Genomic DNA, 21,695 nt, shown 5'->3' with positions numbered 1-21,695 from the left:
AAAGATGGCACAAAAACTCTCTTATTGTCAGACTTTTTTTGTTTTGTTTATGGCTACATTATATCATGTGTTGATTAATTTCCACCATAAGAAACCCTGGCATCCAGACCCCAGGGTGCATGGGAGGCTGGCCTAGAGCCCAGAGTTTGGCATATGGATCTTGGTGCCCATTCAAAGCCACACACACACACACACACACACACACACACACACACACACACACACATATACACACACACACACAACTGGATTATCTCGCTCCCTTATGGAAGCACATTGATTTAAGGCCTTGCTTTAGAGTGCCTTCAGTAGAGATGGCTTCCACTAGAGACAAACTGGGTATGCACTGTACTTTGCATATCATCCTAGTAGCCTGTGGTATTTGATTGACATGTTGAGGCCTTGCTGATAACGTGTCTTTTCTGTGGCAGTTATTGATAGGTGACATGATTCATACACACGTCACTATGAGGCAGTGAAGGATGCTGTGTACTGCAGCGAGTTTTGGTATTGAGTCTTGGGTGGCTGAGTTAAAATTCACCCCAGCCTTAATACCAATATGAGAAGGTCATGAGTATCATTCACCATTCTGTCCATTACTGCAAACCTGAGGTAATGGACTTTTCCTCTACATTTAATCAATTACATTCATTTAAATAACTGAACAACTGAACTTGTAAGAGTAGTATATTGATTTTATATTGGGGTACTTGGAAAAATATTATTATTATTATTGTTGTTGTTGTTGTTATTATTATTATTATTATTATTATTATTATTATTATTATTATTAAGCATTTTCACCATTTTTTTCTTTAGATAATCTTTAGTTATTTTTACTTCATATGAAAATTTGTCTTTTCATCTTGCTGTATTAGTTATTCTACACACACCTCAAGACCCTGTGAACTGCCTTACTGAGCCATCACTCATCTATGCTGCCAGTGTCACCACGAACTTTTGAGTGGCTAAAGGATCAGGGATGTTATGCACTTTAAAGGACCATTTCAAACCAGACCTCTGAGTTCAATGGCAAGCTAATACTGATATTCAGGCTTTTTGACGCCTTCTGATGGGAGTCAGGGATAACTTGAATGAATCATCAGGCACTCAAAGAGAAGTTAGCATGAGCACTTTCAGCAGATTTGGCTGACATTGAAGAGGTATTCCTCTTCCGTTAAATCAACACAGTCTGTTAATCATTAGCCCCCGAAATGAAAAGGCAACAGCATCATTGCCGTTGAAGAAGGGGAATAGGGAGTTTGGTTGATTCATGTTTTGAATTGAGATCCCTTAAGGCACCAATTCTAACTGCTGTTACCAAATTTAGCCTAAGCACTCTCCTAATAAGAGACATCCATCATCACCGTTTCTTGGTATACTGCAAGTACACACAGCAATGACAGGGTTATGAGAGAAATTGACAGTAACCCTTTCTTCCCCTTTCCACACAAACACACACTCTGACTGCCTGTTCCTCACACTGATCACCATAACAACACCTGCCTGCGGTGTGCATTTTGATTGGGTCCAACTGCCACATTCATGCTGGGAAGTCGTCCTTTTATGTAGTGGGTTTGTCAAGAAGTGTTACACCAGCACATAGCTCAGAAAAATGAGATTTTTGAATGTTATTGTTCTCTTTGTGGACTTGTATTAATCCAGCTTAGTCTCTAAGGGACCCCAACTGTATTGTACAATTATTTCAAGCATAAATGATTGATTTATTTGTACGGCCACATCAGTATAATAATGATGACATGTTTGACTTAGAATCTAGCTTTGCCATTTGTTCTCCCGAAAGACAGCAATTTACTTGTTGTTTTGCATCAACTTTAAAGCTGACAGCTCTGCTGGGCAATTATAGCCTCAGAGGCAGTGTTATTATTGTCTGGTGTTGCACTTCACACTTTGTATACATTAACCGAGGCCTTTTTCAGCTTTATGCACACTGAAGGGCTTCTAATGGCTTAATATGACCAATTAAGCCTCTCCTTTGCAAACACACCTATGATCATGGATGAAGAAAACAGCGTGGCTTGCAGCTCGTAGTGTAGCAGGACAGTGAAGTGCACATCGTATGAAAGTTAAACATGGCCACCTTCAAAAGCAACTGAAAAGGATGGAGCGAAGGATTAGCCCTTTTGCATCTCATATAGTCACATTGTGTGTTTAGAATGTCGGTGCATAAGAGTGTACAAGTGTATTAGTGTATTAGTTAGGGCTACTGAAATGGGTGACCTTTGAGACAATCAGAGGTGCGCTGGGATGAACTCATGGGGACATTAGGCCAGATACAAGCTGGTGCTGAGGTTGCCTGTGGATTACATTGATTCACTGAAACAACGACGACTTACCACACACATTGTGAGGGCATTAATAAATAACACCAAGTAAATGAGTCTTTTACTGACACCGTAACTCAACAAACAGCAGGCATTTTTCTGCTTATAGGACACACTTAGACATTAAGTGTTTTTAATAGACCCTGTTAAAACGTTTATCTACCTTCTATCTTCATTCATCTGTGCCCTGATTCTGGGTTAATATACTTCTGGTGGTTAGCCATCTACTAACTTTGCTTCCCTACAGTGTGTAGGGAAGCAAAGCTAGGTTTTCTTGGAGCTGTCCTTTAAAGAACTCACAGTTTCTAGTGCATAAGCATTCATTAAGGTGTAGCAGAAGGCAACATGACTGGAGAAAATGATCTGAAGTGAAGAGTTGTAGGAAAACGAGAGGAGTCGATTCTGTTATTCAAAGTGATAGGATTATAGGGCAAGATCTACTTCAGTGCACAGACTTAGAGAAGGCTGTAAGAGGTGGAGAGTGTGTATAAATCAAGCTCACAGCTGGGTACAGTATTAGAGAGAAGCATGAAAATGACTGCTCATCTCTGTCAAGAGTTCACCATCTCCCTATGAATAGTTTCTAGAATCAGAGACAGTCTCCAAAGAGCAGAGATATTCTTCCGGTGCATGAATATCTTAAATATAAATAATGTTTATACATTTATTCTTTTGTCCATGTTCGTTTTTTTATATAATCCACAATTCTATTGTTATCTATTACTATATAAAAAAAAGAATCTTCAACAGAAAAGAAACAGATGGTTGTTAATTTAAAATCAGCTACTGAATGCAAAAGAAAGAAGAAAAAACAAAACAAAATATATATATATATATATATATATATATATATATATATATATATATATATATATATATATATATATATAGTATTGAAAATAGCATTACACACAATTAGGACCATAACAAACAGGCTTCCGTGTCCGAAAGTAATTTATCATTTAATTTCCAATCCTCTTTTAACTGCATCAGAATGTGAATGCCAGAATGAGAGGTTGAATGAGCTGAGAAAGGGGAGAGGGAAGGAAAGTACCCTGGTGTGTTACTTTCAGATTTATTCTTCTTGTAGGTCATGCTGATTAGTGCAGATTCTTGCACAAAGCAAGAATTTAGTTTCCTCTGAGATCTGAAGATCTGTACGGCTCCATATAATACCCCTACACCATCACTTCCACCATCACTTTCCCTCGTCACATCCAGAGTCTCATCACCCCCCACTCACATCCCCTTTCTACTGCCCGAGTTCCCTGATCCCTTAAATTCAGAGTGCACCGGGCCGCCCAGGCTGCCTGATCCTCCTCTATAACACACAACAGAGGCTGCTTTCCTGATTAGGCATGCAGGGGGGAAAGCAGAGGCTTCTAAATGAATCTCAAGCATTCTGATATTTTCTTTCACTGAACGGTGCTGTCTGTGTGTGTGTGTGTGTGTGTGTGTGTGTGTGTGTGTGTGTGTGTGTGTGTGTGTGTGTGTGTGTGTGTGTGTGTGTGTGTGTGCGTGTACAAGACCCTCTGCACTCAGCCTAGGTAATTGTGAGTCCACCAAGCTGTGAAGGCATTGAGCATAGCCTCCCTGCTGCACAGACACTGCAGAAAAAAAAACAAAAAACTAGAAAATGCAAGCTGAATCTAATCAATTTGGTCTATTTGTTTATTTATTTTTGCTCTGCTTCAATGCAAACAGAGTATTTTCCCAGCCCAGCCTCAGAGCCTGATGTAATTTGGTGCAGAGTAGTGCATGAGAAACATGATATATCTTTAAAGGAGCGACACATTTAAAATAACATGAAGAGTCTATTGGATTGCGCATGTACCACGGAATATCATTACACCTAACGTGACTTCCTCATCATTACTGAAGCTCTTTTTATTTGTAACTCAGACAGTGTGTGTTATTATCAACAGAAAGAGAGGCAGCATTCGAAGGACATGCAGAATATGCTCATTTACTTTAAGGGTATTTTTCCAAGGCTGGCCAAGTGAAAGGGGAGCAGGAGAGTGAGTGAAATGGCCTCCCATGTTGAAATGGCTAAATATGAAAGCCCCCTTTTCCCCTCCCCCTGTCCACACAGTTCATAGAAAAACGATAAAAGGCGAAGAGAGAAAGACAGGCAGTGGAATGGAATATAAAATATTTAGTGTGCCTTCTCTTTCAGTGGTGGGAGTGTGAATTGTACTTATCTCAGGTTGGGATTGTTTTTTTTTTTGTTCATTTAGTGTAGTGGGTGGAGTGAAAGACATACGGAGCAAGAAAGAGATACGGAGGAGAGAAGGACACGATTAGGAGAGATCTGTAGCTTGTGAGACAAGTAAGCTTTCAGGGAAGCAACAGACTATGCATGTAGTTTGTGCTGGTTTTGTTTTCAAGGTCAAAGCAAAAGGGCCGAACGATCTATTTCATTTTCCGTTTTCCACAACAGGCAGAGAAAAGTGGCTGAAGTGGCTGAATAAATAAACAAATACAAATAGGCCAGAATTTACATTTCAAATGGTTGGAGTCCTAAATTCTTATAATAATCTCCGCTGTTAAATGAATGAACTGTTTATTTAAATTCACACCTCATATGTGTTTAAAATTAGAAACTGTGGTATTGCTGAATGTGTCAAATGTTTATTTCTTCAAACTGTTTATGAAACTTAAATGGTCTCATATTGCAAATGCTAACTTGTAAACTCATAATATTGCATTGTAAGATTTCTGAAGAATGTCAGCTGATGCATTAAGAAGTAAAACAGTTAAATAATTCTGTAGTGTAGATTAATTCTACCCTTGCCTCTTGTTTGTTCCTTTGGTTGTGTTGCAGATATGGAGACTCAGGGGTGTTACTTTTTCCTTTCTTCCATAACCGCCCTCTCTCTCTCTCTCTCTCTCTCTCTCTCTCTCCCTCTTTTTGTGTGTGACAGAAGCTAGCTGTAAGAAGTTGTCCTGTGGGGACGCCGGCCAAGCCGCTCTCCCTCATCAAGCCTCCCAGCCAGAGCATCGCCATCTCTGTGGTGCCAACCAAGGCACCTGTTTCCATGGTGACCGCACACATTAATGGACAAAAGGCGGCGAACTCTGACACGCTGCAGACGTCCCCCATCAACCTTCAAACGGCCAACCGAGCACACAGACCGGGGGAGCTGTGCCATTCACAGGTAACCCCCACACACATAAATACTACATAACACACAAGGGTGCTTAAAAAAGTTACAGAAGAGTTGCATGCTGTCAAACATCAGGCACATTCAGCGTTTCAGGCCAAAACTTTCATTCACTGTTAACCTAGTTGCATCTCTAATGTGTTTTTTTAAACTAATTAAAGCCGTTAACAAAAGTTGTATGAGATAAGACAACTTACATTGAAGACACGCTCTGCAATGTACAGTACAATGATCTTAACTTCATGGAATATTTGGGTCTCTAACAGAAGAAACCATGGGAGGATCCAAGGCTCATTTCCTCCTCTGTGAATTACAAGCTCCTGGTAAAACGATATATAACAGTTAGTTTTAAAATGAAATCTAAATGAGATGGTAGAAAAGACAACTTCCATTTATCCTAGTCCCCACAGCTACAACAAAACATCATTGATTATATTCATGGATTGTAACTTCATCAATTATATAGCTAGCTTTTACTTCTGTAGCCCTGCCCTTAGACTGTAGAAACATTCAGGAATAGCCCGTCAATTGATTTTGGAAATACTAGGAGCTGTCTCGTCTGTAGTCCTTTAAAGAGTAAGTGTTTTCAAAGCACGATTTAAAACTGTACTCACCCACAGCAAGAGAGAAACCACACCTTAGAAAAATTGCACCTTACTCTGCGAAGCTATTTTAAGACCTATACGAACACCTCGTGTTCACATCGCATGCGTCATGTATGTATAACATATATCAAATTTTAATGCTTGTCTCTTAAGGAAAACTCATTCAACCTGAAGACACCATACTATTACAGTAGTTGAATATCCTAACAAAGGGAGCAGATGGCAATTGTTATTATAATTATTATTATTATTATTTTGGTTTGTAGCCTATAGACCTGGTGAAAATGACTGCAGATGAATGCTTTTTATTTTAACGTATCCAGCAGAGATGCCTAACAGTCTCACATCAAGAGCAGTGTTTCCTCAGTGCATCACTCCTTTCCTGGGGGGTATTCGTCTGAATAATCACCCCCTCCTATACCCTGTCTCTCTACGTCTCCCTGTCCAAGTCTCTTGGCCTTCCCTTCCCCCTCAGATCTGTCAGATTGAGTGAAAGGGAACAGGGAGAGAGGTCAGGCAGCAGGATGATTTTTACAGCTCTTTGTGGTTGTGGTGTTTAGTGAGTTAGCACAATGCAGCTTTTAACTTTTCCCAGTTGCCAAGGCTCAGAGCTAGTTAGTAAGCTGGGGTCAAGCTAGTGCAATTTTACCTCAAAAACACATATTTTAAGAATCCAGGCCAATTCCAGGTTGTTTTTGTTGGAGGAGTAGTAATGGCTGATGGTTTGGGTCCAGGCCACCTGGCTTTTAATTTGGAGATCAATAATGAGTCGCAAGTGCATGGAGTGGGACACTGCATGAATGCACACATTTGGTGCATTGTTTCTGTGCACAAGTGTTTTGAAGAATTCGTATGGGACTTTTAGAGCTGCTTTGTGGTGACAGCAGGCTGATTCAGGTCAGCACTGAAACAAGAACACGCAAAGTGACATCTGCCAAAACAGCAGACTGTAAACAAACTCTGAACAGTTCAGTGCAAATATAGTCAACAATATCTTAGTCTTTTAATCTGTATTTCTTTTTTCCCTCTTTGGATTAATATGAATGATGAAAAAGAAGGAATTACAACCAACAAATTGTATCACATATATGATCTCTTGATTCTACACACCACTGACTACAGCTTACATATGTTCCAAATAATGGGTACTTTTTTCTTTAGATGATATTGGGAATTTTTTTTTTTTTACAGAGTATACAAATAAAAAATAAAGTAATACGATACTGGCAGATTTTCTGTATTAATCTATGAATCTAGGCTTTAGACACGTTTAGGCTTTAGATTTCAAACTGTCAGTGAATAAGCATGCATAATAATAATAATAATAATAAGAAGAAGAAGAAGAAGAAGAAGAAGAATACTAATAATAATAATAATAATCATCATCATCATCATCATCATATTTTATATTTGTTAATGTTTCTTGGAGTAATTTGACCTAGATGTTGCTTAGCAACCTGTGGTCAACGCAATAATTCAAATCAGCTGAAAAAAAAAGCTTTTATCACAAATAACATAAATCTAGAATGCTTTTCAAACAAAAAAGTCTGAATGGTCTGAACTGACTGTTGTGTAAATGGAAGTGTAGGAATGTAAGTGACAAGGACAGCAGAATAACTTTGCTTATAGTGATTTGTTATTCATTTTTTGCAATGGCTGTGTTGTAGCACATGTAACTTCAATTATTACGGTTACACTATTAATAATTATTATTATTACGGTTACACTATTAATAATTATTATTATTACGGTTACACTATTAATAATTATTATTATTACGGTTACATTATTAATAATTATTATTATTACGGTTACACTATTAATAATTATTATTATTACGGTTACACTATTAATAATTATTATTATTACGGTTACACTATTAATAATTATTATTATTACGATTACACTATTAATAATTATTATTATTGCGGTTACACTATTAATAATTATTATTACTACGGTTACACTATTAATAATTATTATTACTACACTATGTAACATAGTTACAAATTGTTTTGGGTCCAGTGGTGCAGTTGTTAGTACAAAGCTCTGGGCCTCGAATTGGAATTAAATAAGCCACAGTGACAGAGAAATAATGGTAGCAATCACAAACAAATAAATATAACCAGATACAATAGCCAATAGCTACATTACGCACACACACATGTTCTATATTCTAGGCAAAAGTAACTAAAAATAACAGCTACAATCAGCTAGAAACACACACACACACACAAATACACACAAACACACACATACACACACAAAGACACACACAAACACACACAAACACACACACACACACACACACATACACACAAACACACACACACACAAACACACACACAAATACACACAAACACACACACACACACACAAAGACACACACACACACATACACACACACACATACACACACACACACACATACACACACACACACACATACACACACACAAACGTCCATCAAATGACCTTCAGTTTCTCACATAATTTCTCAGAATTTAGGAAGGATCAGGAAAGTAATTGGAAATGATCTCAAGTTTATTGTTTCCAGGAAGATTAAGAAATAGCAGGCTAAAAATGTACAGATTTCCTTATTATATTGAGATTAGCAAAAAAAAAAAAAAAAAGAATTGCAGAAACATGCACTCAAAGTTTCAGAGATCAATTAGGCACTCATTGTCATGGTTAGGAAAATCTGTGTCTGACCTACTGGTAATACACAGAATTAGAACAGACAATAAAACTTTTAGCAAATGGAATTCTGTGGAGCCAAACAGAGGTAAATATTTTATTGGTTTAGCTTCTGAAGCTTGAGAAGGCTAACACAAGTCTGTTGGCCAGCCAACTTTGAGAATGACACACACATGGCAAAGCACACAAGCACAACTCATGGCATTAAAATTGGATGCCATTTCCTGCACTTCGCTGAATAGTTTTAATTACACTGACAGAAAACGTATCACACTGCTGCTCAATTAGCCTCCTTTCACATCCACATACATAGGTTTGTGCATATATGTACACATGCATATTCAGCAGGCTTTCATGTGATTTCTCTTGTCACTGTGGATGTGTGTAAACACAGCTGGGAGGCAGTGGTACCTGAGCTTTTCTGCATCAGTTACCAAACAGGCAGCGACGGCTAAAGTCTCCTTGGGGTGCCACTTTAAAATGCTGGCCTTGTAGTAACTGAATGAGAAGGGCACCATGCCCACCTCTGTGTCTGTTTGCCCCACTAGTAGGCACTTGCTTCAATAGACACTACTCAATGGACTACTTTATATAAGTGGTACAACCAGAGCTACTTGAATTGTCCAGTTACAACACAGATGACTTACACGTCCTGTGATGGCTGCAGTGTTTAGATTTAGAAGATGTCCGTATTGCATTGTGACCAGCTTTGTGCCATGAGCTATAATAGAGTGATTATTTTTTCATACTTTTCTCTGTTAAGGGCACATGGAATGAATCATTTACTCAGAAAAGCAGGCTGTACACTGTGTCCTTACTCCAGTTAAGGCAACTTCCATCACTCAATGTGATTACCATTCAAACCCACCTTCTAAAGCCAGGAAGGGTGTAAGCATGCAGGCTTTTAGTGGAAAATTGAGTTTTGGTCGTTCATATCTCCCCCAAGTGGCCATCAGCGCCATTGTACACAACAGATTTAGTAGCAGCATCGCTGCTGCTGAGCATCAACTGCTGCTGACAGAAGATGTCATTGAGTTTCTAATGCTGAAAATGTTCATGGAGGGAAACCTGTAGAAATGAGATATGGTTTATCTGGCTGAGATTCTGTCATGATGTATTTTACACCATAGCTCATTATGGATTTTTAGGGATTTTTCACAGGGATGCTATTTCATTTTACACTGATTACTAAAGGGAGGTTGTGTACACTCCGCTCTGTTCATTTGGCTTATTGTCTGAAGTTGTTTGATTTGGCTTTTTTGCAGCAATTCCTGTTTGCATACTACACATTATAAACTTTTTTATTTTAATGTCAGCTACCATTTCATTTCTCTAAAATGATCCCAGTGAATCAGAACAATAGGTTTGTAGCGAGGTAGCGATAGCAGTGGATCTGTGTCGAGAGAGCCTTTCATCCCGAAAGTGAAATGAGAGAATGCCTGGTTACAAGTGAAATGTGTCCGTTAAAGTGCGCACTCTGATTCCTCTCACTCACTCTCCAATTTCTTCTCCTTTCTGATTCCCTGCTGCGTCCATATTTCTCTGAGCTTGTGATGAAAACATGAGACAACATGGCAGAGATACAGGAGACAAACAGCTGTCCTTGGCTTCATTTCTTCATTTTCAGACGAAACAAACCTCTGTCCTCGGGTTTAATCTCAATTTTTTTCACAGCTCATGACATAACTCAGCATCACTAGCTGACCCAGATTAATAGTAATATACAATGTAGGATTATGTGCTACAAAGCGAATGATTTAAAACTGTATCTAAACAAACAAACAATAAAAAGTCTGATTGTGTGGGTTGGAATATTTGAAGAGCATCCTACACCAGGAAAGGCTAAAGCTATGCTGTGTATTTTGGGGTAAGTAAGGAAACACTGAAGGCCAGACTGAAATGTCAGCATCTGAAAGCCAAATGCATGCCTACTGAAAAGGTTTCTCAATTCAGCATGGAAGAGGAAAAATAAAGGCTAAATGTTTCTCTTTTTCTCCTCTTGACAGCCAAGAAGGAGGAGACATGAGACAGGCAGAGCTGAAAGAAACACTTAAACTATCCTTCTTATCCTCTTTTTCCCCTTTCTTTATCTGTCTTCTTCAAAATAGCCAGTGAATTTGGGTCCAGTGGATGAAGTGTCAGGGCTCAAAGCTGGATAGGTTTTACAAAAATACCACATACCAGCATGGAACTGAGCCAGACATATATTTTCTGCCCTGTCTGGCTATCACACACAAACATCTTCACTCAGATTGAAGACAGTTTAGAGAGGGGCTTGGGGGGTGGGGAACACACACATCTCCCAGGACTACCTCAGCAGCCCCACTGCTTTTTATTCATTACAATAAAATACAGGAATAAAGCAACTTGTAGGTTATGATATTCTTACTCAAGAGGAGGCCTAAGAAAAGGATGCTAAGGTTTAGGGGAGCAGGGGGCAACAATTACAGAAATGAATGCCCTCACCAAGGGAGAATTTTCATCCCCGCCGTTACCATGGGAACAGGCCTTTAACCCCCTCCCCCCACTTTCGCTAGACTTTCTCTGGCACAATAGAAAGAAGGGATTTTATAGCGCGAGTGTGAATGATTATGTTTTTAAAAGGAGGGGAGCTCCAACTTTTCTGATTTGTTCTCTTTGTTGAGGACACAGAAAGTACAAAGCTCCCTGTGCTTCAAGAAGAGCACGAGCCTTGCCAATCATTTTACACAAAACTGTAATCTTGAGAAAGATTTGCTTAAAAAAAAAAAAAAAAAAAAAAAGCTAAATATATTTAATCCATTTCCAAATATAGGTTTTTCAAAAGACATAAGAATCAGTAATCAGAGACTGCACCGTGAGGAACTTAGTAAAGAGCTGGGCCGTGATTCACATATTATATTTTAACACAATACATTAGGCTTGAAGGTAAATTATCAGTGTGAGTGAGAGTGTCGTAGTGTGCTGGGCCGTGAAAGCAGTATTTCTTCTCTGCTCATGAAAGGCTGACCTTGAAGGGCAGATTGACTGGTCAAACATAATTCTGTTCCTTATATTTCATTGTGAAGCCCCTGTCAAAGAGCCATTCATACATGCCAACAACTGTACATGTAGTTTCAGGTGTGCTCAAGGACTTGGTGTAATTTTTGTATACAAAAGGAATTAGCTAGCTCAACAACTCCATAACCAAATGTTACTACTGTATGTGCCATTTTTCAGTGTTACAGATTATGCTGAAAGTGTGCTTGCAATACTGTCCTTCAGATACACTGCTACTGGTAAAGCTAAACGAATACATTTCTCAAAGAAAGGCTTCTGCACCTCACATCTGCTGTTCCTCTTACGTCTCTGTTTGTGAACGTGTATTTGCACTGTGTCTGCTGGCTCGCCTCAGCATCTTAAGACCCACTGCAGTGTCATGTTTCACAGCTTGCACTGGCAGTTTGTTGTCTCTACTAATCTGCTAATCAGCTCCTGTCCACCAGCATTGTTTAAACTGGCAGTGGAGGAAATAACACAAAGATGGAGAAAGCTTTACTGCTGAAATGGGATGCTGTTTCCGAACAAAACATGCTGTGCTACCGTGTCCTTAAGTGCAGTTTCTGTAAGCAAAAGCTCACAAACAAAGGTTTTATATATATTTGTATATATCTATATCTATATCTATCTATCCATCTATCTATCTATCTATCTATCTATCTATCTATCTATCTATCTATATCTATATATATATATATATATATATATATATATATATATATATATATATATATATATATATCAGATGTTTTTTACTGTCATTCTGAGCGTATATTGATATAACACTGAGGCCAACATGTGCGTTTATGTAAAGCATAGTCTGAATTTGTGTTTTGAATTTAAAAAAGAAATCCTGGTGTTGTGTTATGCAAGTTGATGACTTTGAAATGTAGAGAAAGGCCACCCATGGTGTATTAATTAAAAAATAGTAATTATTACTGTAGGGTTATAGGCTGTTTGGCCCTCCCTCATCTCTCTCTCTCTCTCTCTCTCTCTCTCTCTCTCTCACTCTCACTCTCTCTCTCTCTCTCTCTCTCTCTCTCTCTCTCTCTCACACACACACACACACACACACACACACACACACACACAAAACCTCATTTCCCTCACTGGAGATCATTAGTCACTAGGCAAGGGAAATCTCCTGTAAGAGAATGCCATGTCAGCACTAGTGATATCTTTCACACGCTGAAACATACAAGGATTCAATGTTAAAAATGTGTCAAACATTGAGAATTGAATGCAGATCATTCTTTTTCCATGTCATGACAGTCCAGTGAGTGAGTAACAAAATTATTATTTTATTAAAAACACTCATTTTAAACCCACCATTGAGGATCAGATGTATTTGTCCTTTCCTCCTTTGCTGAGCCAACCAGCTATGAATTATTATTTTTTTAAATGCCTGTTTGGTTTTCTAAAAAGATGAAAATGTGAAATATGTTGGTGACAGAATGTCTTCCCATTTGAAACTGGCACATTGAAGTGTGTGGAGCCAATCAGATTGCCACCTTCATGCTTTTGAAGTTTTTGGGCAGAAACGTGTACAAACTACTATAATTTATATTCCATGGATGAAAGCTGGGGCACGGTGGCTTAGTGGTTAGCACGTTCACCTCACACCTCCAGGGTTGGGGGTTCGATTCCCGCATCTGCCTTGTGTGTGTGGAGTTTGCATGTTCTCCCCGTGCCTCGGGGGTTTCCTCCACCGGTCCAAAGACATGCATGGTAGGTTGATTGGCATCTCTGGAAAATTGTCCATAGTGTGTGATTGCGTGAGTGAATGAGAGTGTGTGTGTGTGCCCAGTGATGGGTTGGCACTCCGTCCAGGGTGTATCCTGCCTTGATGGCCGATGACGCCTGAGATAGGCACAGGCTCCTCGTGAACCGAGGTAGTTCGGATAAGCGGTAGAAAATGAGAGAGAGAGTGAGTGAAAGCTCTGATGCAGAACGTAGCTGAAGCTGATTGTTTTCAAACTAAAAACAAATACAGTCCATTACTTCAGTGTTACCTAGACTGGAGCACAAACTCTCTAAACTGCCAAGCAGCATGCTTGACAGGCAGGTAGATATTATTCTTTGTCCTGACTCGATGGATGGAGGTTCATGTCATCTTTTTCTTTTCCCTCTAGTTTACTGAGCTGCAACATACACCAGAGCATTACCTCTGAGCAGGTCATTACATTGACAGTTTTAAGAATATAAAAACAAATTCAACAAATATTACATAAAGATTTAAATTCCTCGCCATTTCGCGTGGTCAAATCTCTGCTAATAAAACAACCAGTGTACATTTCTTCCAGCACCAACCTCCAAACGGATGTCAAAGCTAGGTATAGCTATTATGTTTCTCCTATACTCAGTTACATACTCCAATATGTATTAAAAATCCATAATCAGCAAAAGAAAAAAAACATGCAGCTTTTCTATGAATAGTAAAGTCCTTGAGTGTTGGGTCACTGTGTATAGTCTTTTGAAAACAGCAGAATAATGAACTCGACCGTTTCCTGTGTTTCAGTACACTTTCTCAGGGGAGAGCACTTCCTGAAGCGGGGAAAACAAGTGGGCGTTTGGTTTTGAGCGTCTTTCATGGCAGAGAGTTTAAAGAATGCATTCATGTTTCCTGCTCTTACTCGCTTACTTATTAGCATTGATCCAGTCCTTCACCCTCTCTGGAGGTGCTTGGAGAGCAAAATGTACACAAATGAAGGGAATGTGATTCTGAGGCTGTGTTTGGTGGGTGGTGAAATGAAATTTGCCAGTCCAGTCGTAACAGTTTCTTCCTGTCAGCCTTTAACAGAACTACTCAAAACATATAGTTTGTTTACAGAAAGTCTAACAACAGCACATCTTTCCTCCATCACAGATGCTGGGAACACTCACAGCAGTGCCCATCAAGGTGCCTCAGGTCAGCTCTCTGCATCGGCTGGCGGGGCAGTCGTCCACTGTGCTACCTCAGGTAACACACGCAAACAGAAAATCACACAATCCTGTTCTTCCTCAGGTCTCACCTGTCACATAAAAACAGACTGCATCCACTGTCTGACAAACTACACCAGAAATCAGCCTTAGCCAGATCACCTGAGGGCTTGCTATAATTACACTTAGTTTTAAACGAACACTTCATAAACTATGTGTGCACATTTGGCAAACTATTTCTCACAAGCACCTGAGTGTTGCTGTTTTACTTTCAGATCCACCCCAACCTTAATGTCTACAGTAGAAGCTTAGTCTGCTCGAGTCAGAGTTCTTTTATTAGAACTTTGACCTAGTGATTTGATCTGCTTTCATTTTTGTTTTTGGGTAAAATAAAATATGAATTTGTATTTGAAGAGACTTTGATGACCACAATGTAATAATAATTTAATGTATTTTAAATTGAAAATATGAACTGAAAATCACATGACCATATCAGAATCTCAAACTTTTTCCGAATCTCAGAATCTGTTTTTTTTAATTATTATTTATTTATTCTCACTATTCACAAAAAAAGTGACTGATTCCAAGTGATTTAATGTCACTTTCAGAACACAATAAATATTTTTGTTTATTATTAAGTTGGTACATAAATGAGAAAAAAAAGGGAAAAGAAAGTATGCTGACAAACTGGTATTAAAGGGGTCTTTTAGTTGTATTTTCTTTTTATATTAAGAAAATTCTAACTGTTGGATTGGTGAAATGATATTTTTACTTTTCTAGTACAGTACGTTTTACAATAGAGACAAGGTTAGATTATTACAGATGAAAAACGAATGTTTTTTTTTTTTTTGGCTGTAAGTAGTTATTCTAGAAAGAACTCATGTATGCAGAGTGAAACATGAGCTCAGATCTGACCGGGTATATTAACATGGTGTGTATTTAATCTAGCGCCATGTGCAGCAATCTGATCTAAAAAGATCGAATGATACAGATTTGTGCCCTGTAATATGAACACTGGCAGACTGAACTGTTGTATGTAGAGAACATGTTTATATGTAACACAGATAAACAGTCACAGCAGCTCAGCAGTGGTGTATAACACACAAGCTCACTGCTCAAATACAGATTAGTGTCCGTTATAGTACAGGACAAAATGCTGGAGATTATTATCTGATTATTAATCACATAGCTAATAAATCTTTAAAACTCAGCCTCCCAGTCATGCAAGACCGTCCATTCAGACTTTGGACACAATTAATCCCTACACAAGTTGAGCTCATTTGTTTCCACTGGTTGTCTTAATGGATCAATGTCAATAATGGTGTTTGATAAGGACACAAATGAAGCTTGTTTGTTCATGTCTCAAGAAGACCACAGGGGGGCAGCACAGGCTCAAGATAAGGCCATACTCCTGAGTCATGAACTCACACACGCAGTCAAAACCACAGACACTAAGTGGAAGCTGATAAAACAAAATATGTAGGGATTTGTTTATAGTCTGTTTACACACACACACATACAATTGATTACAGCACTGGTGTGACTGATACGCACACAAGATTGACAGCGACCCTTCTCTTCACAATCTCTGCTGAAAACAGGTTAGGCCAAAGACTCTAATCCCGGACAGCCTTCCCCACAGCCCATGCCAGGAGCAGCAGTCCAGCCAGCCGCTGAGCCTGGCACGTGGTACTGCTGTGGTCAGCCCCAAACGCCAGGGACTTGGTACCTTCAGTCCAGAGAGGATGTCCAGCAGCCAGGGTGAGATCACGCCACCTCCCCTGCCCGTGCCCAGTGTCTCCACAGCCACAGCCAGCCCTGGTGTCGCGTACGCCATCATTTCCGCCACCTCACCCGCAGCCAATGGAGTGGCAGCCATGAGCGAAGCAGTGAAAGTGCAACCTCTGATCTTCAGCCCAGACAGCAAGGTCAGACAGTAGCCTGATCAGCTATCAGCACAGTTTACAGCTACTGTGAAAGCTATCAGACATTTAATCCAAAAGCTCAGTTGTTCTTCCTTTCAAATGAATAGGAAACAGACTGTGGAGAGTAGTCTTATATCTTATGTACATGCATCAATATGTTTGGTGCAGGATTTAAACATTCCCTTAAAACACATTTATATTGTATGTATATTTATTTATAGTTTGCCTTTACATCCTAAACAACATCCTACCAACTACATGGTCTTGTAATCAGTCAGTGTTATAACAGAGCTGGCATCTAACAAGCCCAAGACAGATATATCATCTATGATAATCATATTTCTGAACCTGTAAGGTAGAAAGTAGCTGAAATCTCTACAGTTTAGAAACGCAGCATTGTGCAAACACTTCTAAAAGGCAGAATGCTGTAGTGTGGATTGAAACTATTTTTAATACTTATGATCTTTACACTCTGATACTTTTGGGAAATCGTTCCCTCATTGTGCAACTTAACCTTCCTGGGCACTAGAGTGTGACAAGTAATTTTTTAGAATCTTGAAGTGTCTCAGAGTAGGGTCTCATCCCTGCGTATGAGTTTTGCAGCAGCAATTAATCTCAGGCTGGGATGAAAAATGGCTTATGGCTGACACAAGGAAGATTTGTGAGGCTCATTACGTTGTCGTTGAGAGAGTGGTGGTCCGCATGACCACTGGCCACATTCAATTCTCATAGGCTACAATTTTCTCCTACCTCCTATAGATAAGGCAGTAACATCCTTCATAGATTATATAGTAAAGATGAGTAAAGATTAAGAACAGATTTATCAGTTTTAAGTCATGGTGTTAATGAAATTGTATGAAGAGTTAAAAGCTAATTTAACAATAATGGAGCAGTCAGGTTTTCTGTTATTAATATACTTGTTTTATTGTCAATGAAATATCCCTGATGAGTTTACACACCATTGCAAATTTTGTTTGAATATTTGCGAATTTTATGCTTTTGTAGGTGATTATAATCCAGCCACAGATCCCTAGCAGCTCTCAGGGTTCTCCAGGCCCCCAGGCTGAGATACCCTCTCAGGAGCCCAGTCCTGCCCCCTCCCCCTCACACAAGCCCAATAAAAAGGAGGAAGAGCCAGAGGTATGCTCACTCTATATAGTCCAATACATCTGTAACAAGGACTGACAGACAAAAAGAAATATTCGGTGTTAAGAAATAACCATAGATACCTCCAGGAAATACTTGTCGGAAAACATATTTACACAATCGGATTCTCAGTATGTCCTGGGGACCGTTGCAGAAGTGTGCCTTTTATGTAACACACCTAAGATAAAAATCTTTTTATTTATGGGCACAAATCATTAGCTATGAGGCATTGTTGCCGTGATTTTTAGGTTCCTCACTGTCCTTCTCTCTTCCTTGTAGAAAATTGCCTTCATGGTAGCGCTCGGCCTCGTCACTACAGAACACTTGGAAGGTGAGTTGCTGCACACGGGATCTTGCTTCCTGAGCGTAACTGATTCCTGTTAGAAACTTCTACAATAACTGTTCTGTTTTTGCTGCTACGACAGAAATCCAGACCAAACGACAGGAGAGGAAGAGAAGAAGTACAGCTAACCCTGCATATAGTCTGTTTGATCCAGAGGTAGCTCTCAAACTCACCTACACCACATACCTTTATGCAAAACATTGACAACTGACAAATAGTTAGGGTTAGGGCTAATATTTATCTTTTAATAAAAAGAAGGCAATCTGTGAAATGACTGGGAAACGTTGATGTCTTTTCTGCCTTTCTGCATAGAACTTTTACCATAAACATATTTAACTTCAAAGAAGTAGAGTTGATTTTATTTAGGTTTTAATCATGCCTAGATGATTTTCAGTTTAGGAAAGACTGTAGTGTTCAGAATATATACAGTGTGTATATATATACAGTACATGAAATATATAAGATTCACCATCTGAAGTGTTTTTCTTGTATGCTAGTATTGTGTTTTGTGTCAATACTGGTTTTAGCTGTAAAAGCAGCCCCTACAATCCAGATTATATATTTAATTCTGGTTTGTTTGTGTATACGGTGATGTGCTTTTCTCTATATAATTCATTCCTGTTGTACCGATGTCGAGCAGGTAACAAAAAAACCAAACAAAACTTGATCCAAAAATGTTTCGGTGGTAAAACGTTGTGTATTTTGTGTGGTGGAAAAATGCTTTTAGAGCCTTGAGTCACTTCGAATAGGGGTAACAAGGAAAACAAAATATGTTGAAATGTCATTCTGTATATAAGGTTTACAGTAGTAAACACAAATGTCCTCTACTCAAGACCAATTATCTATTAACATAAATAAGCAGGTCCTGTTTTCTTTAAATGTATTAGACATTTTGCATACATTTTATGCTAATGATCTCTGTGAAAATATTTCTCTGTTATTGCTTTCCAGCGCAAAAGGCTTGCATCAAATTACCTGAACAGCCCCCTCTTCCTGTCAGCCAGAGGTAAGTTCTCTTCCCATTAACACAACAGCTGGGGTAGAGCTCACAAAATGACATTTGAAGAGGAACACTCATGCAATGTGTTACCACACACACACACACACACACACACACACACACACACACACACACACACACAAATAGAATCTGAGCTCGTGTAATATAGAGTGAATATCCAAAACCTGTATGTGCAAGTCTGCAGTGCCATGGTGGTTACATATCAAACTAGTTCTTCATGCTTTTAATGGAGCACCTAGTGTAAGTGTGATATTTATTTCTTAAGGCAATCACACACACAGCACTGTTTCTTGTTGCACTGCACTACTCATTTTAATTCTCACTACTCACCTAATTATCAGACTCTAAGCTTTTCTTTTCTGAATCATTGAGGTCATAAAGGTGCTTGCGTTGCCATGGGCAGTACAAACAGAACACACTATTACTATACACATCTATACTACATATAGATCTTTTAGTACAGGACTTCAAAACTTTAAAATAATCATTGAAGGTTCTCTACTGAAAGCTCTTTTGAGCAGGAGAATGTGATTCTTTACACAGGAAACTCGCTAAAACATGCTGTGGTGTTCAAAACCAATAGAGACAGTGGAATAAAAAGAAGTGCCTGAAGCTTTAGTTCTGTGTGCTCAGCTTTGTTGCATGGCTATAAGTGTAATCTAACCCATGAATAACCCTGTCTCTTCATTCTGCAAGCTACTAACTAATTCTCTGCTTCCTATTCGCACGCCAGACTCTGAGGATCTGTGTTGGAAGGTACGTAGCCACTCTCATGATTCTCTATGTGGGAGAGGAGGAGGAGCAAAAGGCTTTGTGTTATGATCTGTAATTCGGCTGTTTATTGTTCTTGAAAACATTTTAATTAAAAAATGCTGTGCTGTACACATTTAAGGCTACATTACATCACTTACAAAGTGTAAGGATATAAATGAATGCATTTAATTATTATGCATGTAATTTTATACTGACTAACAGAAAAAACACTAAATCTACACTCACTGTCCACTTTATTAGGAACACCGGTCTACCTGCTCATTCATGCAGTTATTCAGAATATCAAGTGGCAGGAGCATTATGAATAATATGTAGAGACAGGTAAAACATCAAAAGGGTGAGGAAATGTGATCTCGTTGACTCAGACTATGGCAGGGTTGCCAGATCAGGCAATGTTTTTCAGGTCTAATACTGTGTTCACAATCACCTCAGATTCTGTTCTTGGCTGACAGGAGTAAAAAAAAAACGATTAAGTCTGCAATGTTCCAACAAGCCTTTTTAACTATTAAAAAACACGCCAAACTGATATTTGCTGTGGACAATAACTGAATCTTTGGACGTGTATCTTAATTGGACAATTGGTTGAATGAACATTTGTGAAAATTTTGTTACTTTCCTAATAATTTTTTTAAAAAAAGATATTAAATTAGTGTTAATTTGCTTATTCAATTTTTTTTCATGTTACTGTTATCGTTAACTTCTTTGTAGTATTGTTGCAGTGAGATTTATGCCTAGTAGAAGATGGATATTGATATATGCTGCCGTTAGAAGGTCATCGATCAAGGCCTGTAACCCTCAAAAGCTCAGTTCACTAAATAACATAAATGTTAGTCACTCTGGATAAGTGTGTATTAAATTCATTCCTATACTGTCGTCAGCTCTGTAGCACGTGCCAGTCCTAAAATAACAGAGCTAACCCCACTTAATTTAATATGTATTCTGATTCCGATAAATGAGAAAGTGTGTGTATCTGAAAGAACTGTTATATCTGATGTGAAGAAACATTCCCTATCTAGAGCCCAGATTAAATGAATTAAAATAAGGTGTCAGGATGATACGGCACCTAGCTTATCTTTAAAAAAAACCCCGAAGCAATACAGATGTACCGAGCAGGATGTTGATAACAGGGATGTAAAAAGTGTGACGTTCTGTGCATGGTTTCTGCAGGAGGAGCTGGAGCATGATGATCATTGTGCTATGTGCAAAGAGGAAGGGAACCTTCAGCAGTGCCATAGCTGCACCCGCGCTTACCACCTAGACTGTTTAAACCCTCCGCTCAAATCCCCACCCAAAGGCGTGTGGATGTGCCCTAAGTGCCAGAAGAAGGTCAGTCTCCCAGCACATTCAAAATATGACCCAGCTGTTATAGAAACTAACCATCTATAAAAGCCATGTGCATAAATTTGAAGGGTTTCTTTCTCTTTTTTTTATGTAGGTGCTGAATAAAGAAAATTTATCCTGGCCACATAATTTTGTTCAATCTTATGTTACACACAAAACAGGTATGATCCTCTACATGTGCATCGATGCTCTACATACAGAGTCTGTTTGTAGCTGATGATGTGTAATGCCTGTTTATGTGTGTGTGTATTTAGTGAGAGAAGAGGAGAAGAGAAGACTGATGAGGAGGAACAGTGAACTGAAGAAAGAGTGTGCACACCTGAAAGAAGAAGATCAGAGACTTAACAAATCACTCTTGGTACGGTTCATGTTCCATTGCTTAAACTGTTGAGGCACA

At 38.9% G+C, this 21,695-nt stretch overlaps 1 protein-coding gene across 3 annotated transcripts in view; it reads left to right on the top strand.

The window, feature by feature from the left end:
- The window catches only part of phf21b (PHD finger protein 21B), a 64,276-nt gene that overhangs the window by 38,982 nt on the left and 3,599 nt on the right, over positions 1-21,695 (top strand). For all 3 annotated transcript variants that reach the window (XM_060889960.1, XM_060889961.1, XM_060889962.1), the window contains 11 exons: positions 5,270-5,503; positions 14,696-14,788; positions 16,350-16,676; positions 17,679-17,813; positions 18,099-18,150; positions 18,245-18,318; positions 19,114-19,168; positions 19,917-19,939; positions 21,125-21,283; positions 21,393-21,459; positions 21,553-21,656. In XM_060889960.1, coding sequence (XP_060745943.1) covers positions 5,270-5,503; positions 14,696-14,788; positions 16,350-16,676; positions 17,679-17,813; positions 18,099-18,150; positions 18,245-18,318; positions 19,114-19,168; positions 19,917-19,939; positions 21,125-21,283; positions 21,393-21,459; positions 21,553-21,656 — 1,323 coding nt within the window. The remainder of the gene's footprint in view (positions 1-5,269; positions 5,504-14,695; positions 14,789-16,349; positions 16,677-17,678; positions 17,814-18,098; positions 18,151-18,244; positions 18,319-19,113; positions 19,169-19,916; positions 19,940-21,124; positions 21,284-21,392; positions 21,460-21,552; positions 21,657-21,695) is intronic.

This window comes from Tachysurus vachellii, chromosome 16, assembly GCF_030014155.1.
Source record: "Tachysurus vachellii isolate PV-2020 chromosome 16, HZAU_Pvac_v1, whole genome shotgun sequence".
Classification (NCBI taxonomy): Eukaryota; Metazoa; Chordata; class Actinopteri; order Siluriformes; family Bagridae; genus Tachysurus; species Tachysurus vachellii.
This window is presented reverse-complemented; position numbering and strand designations above follow the sequence as displayed.